The following is a 7562-nucleotide window of genomic DNA, read 5'->3' as shown; positions in this document are numbered from 1 at the left end:
CCGACTCATTGGTGCGGCTGGCTTCTGGGTTAAGCAAGCAGTGTGTCAACAAACAGTGCGGCTTGGCAGGGTCATGTTTCCTAGGACGCATGGCTCTTGACATTCGCCTCTCCCGAGTCCGTAGGGGAGTTGCAGCGATGGGACAAGACTGTAACTACCAATTGGGGAGAAAAAGTGGTAAAAAAGTACACACAAAAAAAAGTGACTCCAAAATGACACAATACATTATAAAAAATAAATAAATATTGGGCACAAAATAATCTGAAACACAACAAACAAACTGCAAATGCGTCCAACAAGTTTGTAGAGTCACAAGCTTGATGTCATCATTGTGTGCTCGGAATATAGGACCAGATAACACACTTGTGACTACTTTCATAAACATAAGTGAATTGCTCCAAATGCTCATGACACCTTCAAATCGGGGAATAGACACACAAAGTACTTTCATTTTCTAAACGATAAAACAGATATTCACTCTTAGAAAAAACAGTTACAAAAGGGTTCTTCGCAGAGTGACTCTACAAAACGGTTCTTTGTTGACTCTTTGGAAGACAAATACCTGAGAGCAGGGTGACTGACATGGAGGTAAATACCTGAGAGCAGGGTGACTGACAGGGAGATAAATACCTGAGAGCAGGGTGACTGATAGGGAGGTAAATACCTGAGAGCAGGGTGGCTGACAGAGAGGTAAATACCTGAGAGCAGGGTGACTGACAGGGAGATAAATACCTGAGAGCAGGGTGACTGATAGGGAGGTAAATACCTGAGAGCAGGGTGACTGATAGGGAGGTAAATACCTGAGAGCAGGGTGGCTGACAGAGAGGTAAATACCTGAGAGCAGGGTGACTGACAGGAAGGCAAATACCTGAGAGCAGGGTGACTGATAGGGAGGTAAATACCTGAGAGCAGGGTGGCTGACAGAGAGGTAAATACCTTAGAGCAGGGTGACTGACAAGGGAGCTGAGTGAATGACTCAGGAGGTTTTTTATCTAGGCCTATTTACTTTGGCTGGATATGACTGTTGATGATTTCTCTATTTCGTTCTTCCTATTTACTTTTTTAAAGGAGATATTATATTGTAATCCAACATGTTAGTATAGTTTAGCCACATGGAGGGTTGCAATTTATTTTTGTTTTCCAAAAATACATGTTGATAAATTCTTGGATTTCCTTCTTCCTGTATGGGTTTTTTTCTTTGACCAGTGTTTTGCATGTCTCTACGAGGAAGAACTAAGACAAAACAACTGACAGGGATGCCTTTCATCCTTCCACTGTGACATCACTACGTTACGAGGTCAAAGAGCAGGAAGTACTGTATAATATAGCTGTATAACACCCACCTGTCTCAGACGGGACAGAGACACTCAGAGGGAGAGGGAGAGCTGACAACAACATCAAGAAACAACATCGACAACAACAAACATCGGGTATGAGGATATCTTTCATAACTCTACATGTCTACTTTTGTAAAGAGTAAAGTAAATACAGTTAGTAACATAAATGTGTGTTGTTATTTAGTAAACATAAATGTTTATTGTTATATAGTAAACATAAATGTTTATTGTTATTTAGTAAACATAAATGTTTATTGCTATTTAGTAAAAATAAATGTGTATTGTTATTTAGTAAACATTAATGTGTATTGTTATTTAGTAAACATAAATGTGTGTTGTTATTTAGTAAACAGTAATGTGTATTGTTATTTAGTAAACAGAAATGTGTATCGTTATTTAGTAAACATAAATGTGTATTGTTATTTAGTAAACAGAAATGTGTATTGTTATTTAGTAAACATTAATGTTTATTGTTATTTAGTAAACACAGATTTGTATTGTTATTTAGTAAACATTCATGTGTATTATTACTTAGTAAACGTTAATGTGTGTTGTTATTTAGTAAACATTCATGTGTGTTGTTATTTAGTAAACATTCATGTGTATTGTTATTTAGTAAATGTTGTAATGCTTATAAATATATTTTTGAGCAGTAGAATAACAGATAAGTCTGGCAGTGCAAACCATCCATAAAGTAAAAATTCACTCAAATAAAAAATATTGATATGTTCTTTCAGTCATTACATTTCATGACGTTAAATTCAAAATCTAAAGCATGCAGCCATGCTGCTGGTAGAAGTTGAAGTTTAGTTGTTGGTATTTGTTCACCAGACTGTTATCCTCCATTCTCCAGGGATGGGCCACTCTCTCTTTCTCCTGTTCTTCTCAGGTTGGGGTTCATGTGTTTTCGTGTGTGTTTGTCCGTGTGTGTGTGTGTGTGTGTGTGTGTGTGTGTGTGTGTGTGTGTGTGTGTGTGTGTGTGTGTGTGTGTGTGTGTGTGTGTGTGTGTGTGTGTGTGTGTGTGTGTGTGTGGTGTGTGTGTGTGTGTGTGTGTGAGCTTGTTTTACATGGCTGGTAGCACTCGAGATGTATTTCTGGAGCCTAGCAGGCGAAAGCTGAATGCCCCACTCAAAACCGACGGCGAGGTTGGGAATGAGGGATGGAGTCAAAAACAAAACAATAATAAAACGCATGTGGTGTCTACAAACTAAGTTCTGCTCCGTGATGAACCGTTTCAACAGTCACCAGACAGACGGAACGGTGACATGGTGCAGTCTGGGAAAGCAGATCTTTCAGATTTGTCTGAAAATGTTTCCTTATTTGTTGTGTTTTAGTTAGTGATGATATTCGCCGCGCCCCGGCTTTACAGCGCTCCTTTACAATGGCAAACTCTTCCTTCATCGCTCACATAGTTCACCGTCCCCTGGCTGTGTAAAACGAGCTCACCCAGTGTCTGTCTGTCTGTCTGTCTGTCTGTCTGTCTGTCTGTCTGTCTGTCTGTCTGTCTGTCTGTCTGTCTGTCTGTCTGTCTGTCTGTCTGTCTGTCTGTCTGTCTGTCTGTCTGTCTGTCTGTCTGTCTGTCTGTCTGTCTGTCATCAATTACCATTATCATTGATGTCAACGGTTAGTTTGTGTGTTTTCAGGTTAGTTTGTGTGTGTGTGTGTGTGTTTTGTTAGTACAGTCATAATGTTGGTTTGTTCTCCACAGGGCTGTCTGTCCTCCCCTCATGCCTCTCTCATCAGTTCCACTTTGTGGACATCAGTAAAAACTGGACTGAAGCTCAGAGTTACTGCAGACAGAACTACACTGACCTGGCCTCCATAGACGACATGGCAGATATGAACAGGCTCAATAACACAATAAAGGCTGTGTTATTAACTGAACCAGCCTGGATAGGGTTGTATAACACCAGCTGGAGGTGGTCTCTGGGAGACACAGAGTTAGAGAGGGAGGGGTTTTGGGACAAAAGTAAAGGCCAACCAAATAATGTAAAAAACAATGAGTTCTGTGTGTGGATGCAAAATGGGTCATGGCATGATGCGAACTGTGGAGAACAACATAATTTTGTCTGCTATGGTGAGTTCCTCTATCAGTCAGCCTTTTCACTGTCCTTCCTTCCATCTTTCTGTTTGTCAACCAGTCAAACACCAAACAGTTTGGATTCAGTCCAACAGATTCATATTTTATTGAAAACCTTTTATTTCTACCAGTTTATTTACGGACATGTATTTGTCTGTTTGAACTTGTCTTTATTGGAACATGTTGTTATATATCTCATCCCTTGTTTTATACCTTCTGTTCTATCAAATAGACACAAATCTCACTAGTAAGTACATCCTCATCACTGAAAAGAAGACTTGGAGTGAGGCTCAGCGCTACTGCAGACAGAACCATACGGACCTGGCCAGTGTGAGGGATGAAGCAGAGAAAAGCTCCATACAGAACATCACACATAATAACACCATACAGGCAAGTTCACTTCCCTTCACCTAATTTGTCTTGCACTTTGAGCACCGTGTTAAAAACATAATCAGCATTTGCAAAACATTTTACAGGAAGAGGTGTGGATCGGCCTGTATAGAGAGTGGAGGTGGTCCGACCAGAGCGGCTCAACCTTCAGAAACTGGATGACAGGCGAGCCAAACGGGGCAGCTGTTGTGGGAGGAGAAAAGCTCTGTGTGGAAGTTCTCCCATCTGGAGAGTGGAATGATAATCCTCCTACCACCAAACATCCTTTTATCTGCTATGATGGTGAGGGGTGAGGGTTGAGGGGAGGGGTGAGGGGGAGGGGTGAGGGGTGAGGGGGAGGGATGAGGGTTGAGGGGAGGGGTGAGGGGGAGGGGTGAGGGTTGAGGGGAGGGGTGAGGGGGAGGGGTGAGGGGTGAGGGGGAGGGATGAGGGTTGAGGGGAGGGGTGAGGGGGAGGGATGAGGGTTGAGGGGAGGGGGTGAGGGGGGAGGGGTGAGGGGATGAGGGGGAGGGGTGAGGGGGGGGATGAGGGGGGGGGAGGGTGAGATACATATTCATAAAAAAATTTACATTTACTTTAGAATCAACGTTATTTTGTGAATATTTAGCATGAATCTCCATATCCTCCTCTTCCTCCAGATAAGCTGGTCCTGGTCTCAGAGAACAAGACGTGGTCCGAAGCCCTGTGGTACTGCAGAGACCGGAACATGGAACTGGTGTCTGCCCACAACCCCAGCATCCAGCACTGGGTCCGACAGAGAGCCAAGAAGGCCTCCAGTCCCTACGTCTGGCTGGGCCTGAGGTACACCTGCACCCTGGACCTCTGGTTCTGGGTCAATGGAGAAGAGTCCTGCTTCCACAACTGGGCCGACGGGGAGGGCTACAGTACCAGGAAGGAGCAGCGTGGGAACACGGGGGCCATAGAGAGAGACGGGGGGAAGTGGGTCGGCCTGCCTGAGACTGACAAATTCAACTTCATCTGCAGCAAGAGTGATGGTCAGATTTAATCTGTTTTGGTTTCATTCAACTATTGTCTCTCTCTCTCTCTCTCTCTCTCTCTCTCTCTCTCTCTCTCTCTCTCTCTCTCTCTCTCTCTCATTAAATTTGCTTTATTGGCATGACATAACAACGTACATATTGCCAAAGCTTACTTTGTTAATGTCACGTCCTGGCCAGTATAAGGGTTAATTGTTATTGTAGTTTGGTCAGGACGTGGCAGAGGGTATTTGTTTTATGTGGTTCAGGGTGGTGTGTTAGTTAGGAGGGCGTTTGATTTATTATTTCAGGGTTTTGAGTTGTGGTCTATGTTCATGTATTTCTATGTGTAGTCTAGTGAGTGTGTTTCTATGTTGGGTTAATTGGGGTGGACTTCCAATTGAAGGCAGCTGTTTGGTGTTGCCTTTGATTGGAAGTCCTATATTAGTTGGGTGTGTTTGTCTGTGCATTTGTGGGAGATTGTTTCTTGTTTTGCTGAGTGAGCCTTTCAAGACTGTTTCGTCGTTCGTTTAGTTTTGTATGTTCATTTTTTGAGTAAATAAATGTCAAGATGAGCGTACACCTGCTGCGTTTTGGTCCTCCATTACCAACGACAAGCGTGACAGTTAAGATAATAATAATCAAAATTGTCAATGGGACAACAGTAACAACAATAACCAAGGGTCAGAATAACCAGACATTGAACTATAACAATAAGCATGCAGTAGAGGACATGTGTACGTTTATTGGTCTGTCAAACACTGTCCCTCAACTTATGGCAGGCAGCAATGTAGTGTGCTGCCAACCCACAGCTCTCTGCGTCCTCCCCCAACAGGACGGGTAGTCTATCCTCATCAGAGAGGTCTTTGAAACCTTGAATAAGGGTTTCAAATTTGGGGAAATGACACTCTCTAATTGTTTTATATTTTTGTCATTTTGTCAGGAAATGCAGCTCTGTCTCAGGTTCTGCTGTTGTGCAGTGGTTGCACAGCCTTTCCTCTACAGGAAGCCAGGTTTTCCTGTGTCTACCCTTCTCAATGGCAAGGCTGTGCTCACTCAGCCTGCACTTTGTAAAGGTTTTTCCTAAGGTTTTGATCTGTAACCATGGTCAAATAGTTAGCCACGGTGTACTGTCGATTTAGTGCCAGATAGCGCTGCATTTTGCTTGGTGCTAGTGTTTCCCAATAAGCAATGTAGTTTTGTTTTGACTGTTGTAATTTGGTTTATTCTGATTGATTGGATGTTCTGGTCCTGAGGCTTCAGTGTGTTTGTAGAACAGGTTTGTGAACTCAGCTCTCTCTCTCTCTCTCTCTCTCACTCACTCACTCACTCACTCACTCTCTCACTATTTCACTAATCTTGTATTTTTTATTTTATTTGTTCTGTAATGCAGACTACTAAAAACAAACCCTGAAATCTGGACCAGCTGAATCCTACATCCCAACACACTGTTCCTGATCGCTGGACCAGCTGAATCCTACATCCCATCACATTGTTCCTGATGTCTGGACCAGCTGAATCCTACATCCCAACACACTGTTCCAGACATATTCAGATTTACATTGAGTAAGGTGACGGATACTCAATCTATTTATAGAATTAATCGTTTAAATGATTTGAATATTATTTTATGTTTGTATATTCTCTTATTGAATTGGATTCTTACCATTATTATTACTGTTTATCTTATTACCTATTTCATTACTGGTTATTGATAGATGAATTTGTATGTTTAAAGATAATGACTAAAAGTATTCCACCCTGAAACCATATAACTGTGTGAAATGTATTATAATTATAAGGCTATAATAATGTTAGTCATAATTCTATCATGTGTGTGACTAGGCCTTTGTGTTACTATTTCGCAAAATGAGCAGGGCATAGTTGAAACCACAGAAAAGAGGAAGACGACCTTGCAGAAACTGATAATGGGAAAAGGGGTCTCTCTCCAACTTAGGGAGGGGTGGAACTGTCAGGAACGGCTAGGCTAGTAGAAGATATTGAAACCTGATGCAGAAGTGTGATAACAATGTATGTGAACTGTGGAAAAATACAACCACCTAAAGCGGGGTGGAGTTCTCTACTGATGTGAATTCATTTGTGTGTGTGTGTACATATAAAAAGACTGTGTCCTCATTTTGAGGGCAGAGCTCTCCTGAATAAAGATCCAGACTATTGTATAATGTGACTCGTGTCTGTTTCTTATTATTAACCTCTATGGGCTAGGTGGGACGCTTGCGTCCTACCTACTCAGCAGCCAGTGTAATCCCGTGGCGCGATATTCAAATACCTTAGAAATGCTATTACTTCAATTTCTCAAACATATTACTATTTTACACCATTTTAAAGACAAGACTCTCGTTAATCTAACAACACTGTTCGATTTCAAAAAGGCTTTACAGCGAAAGCAAAACATTAGATTATGTCAGCAGAGTACCCAGCCAGAAATAATCAGACACCCATTTTTCAAGCTAGCATATAATGTCACATAAACCCAAACCACAGCTAAATACAGCACTAACCTTTGATGATCTTCATCAGATGACACACCTAGGACATGTTATACAATACATGCATGTTTTGTTCAATCAATTTCATATTTATATCAAAAACCAGCTTTTTACATTAGCATGTGACTAGCATGTGACTAGCATTCCCACCGAACACTTCCGGTGAATTTACTAAATTACTCACGATAAACGTTCACAAAAAACACAATTATTTTAAGAATTATAGATACAGAACTCCTATATGCACTCGCTATGTCCGATTTTAAAATAG

At 41.7% G+C, this 7562-nt stretch overlaps 1 protein-coding gene across 1 annotated transcript; it reads left to right on the top strand.

Annotated features, from left to right (window-relative positions):
- Positions 1 to 1368: 1368 nt before the first annotated feature.
- LOC115180911 (macrophage mannose receptor 1) lies at positions 1369 to 6969 on the top strand. The gene is made up of 7 exons (XM_029743068.1): positions 1369 to 1430; positions 2191 to 2226; positions 3046 to 3414; positions 3650 to 3807; positions 3894 to 4089; positions 4446 to 4802; positions 6175 to 6969. The coding sequence occupies exons 2-7, from the start codon at positions 2193 to 2195 to the stop codon at positions 6180 to 6182; spliced, it is 1122 nt and encodes a 373-aa protein (XP_029598928.1). The 5' UTR covers positions 1369 to 1430; positions 2191 to 2192; the 3' UTR covers positions 6183 to 6969.
- The last annotated feature ends 593 nt before the right edge of the window (positions 6970 to 7562 follow it).

This window comes from Salmo trutta, unplaced genomic scaffold, assembly GCF_901001165.1.
Source record: "Salmo trutta unplaced genomic scaffold, fSalTru1.1, whole genome shotgun sequence".
Lineage (NCBI taxonomy): Eukaryota > Metazoa > Chordata > Actinopteri > Salmoniformes > Salmonidae > Salmo > Salmo trutta.
Note: the sequence above shows the minus strand (reverse complement) of the source record. Positions and strands in the feature narration are given on the sequence as shown.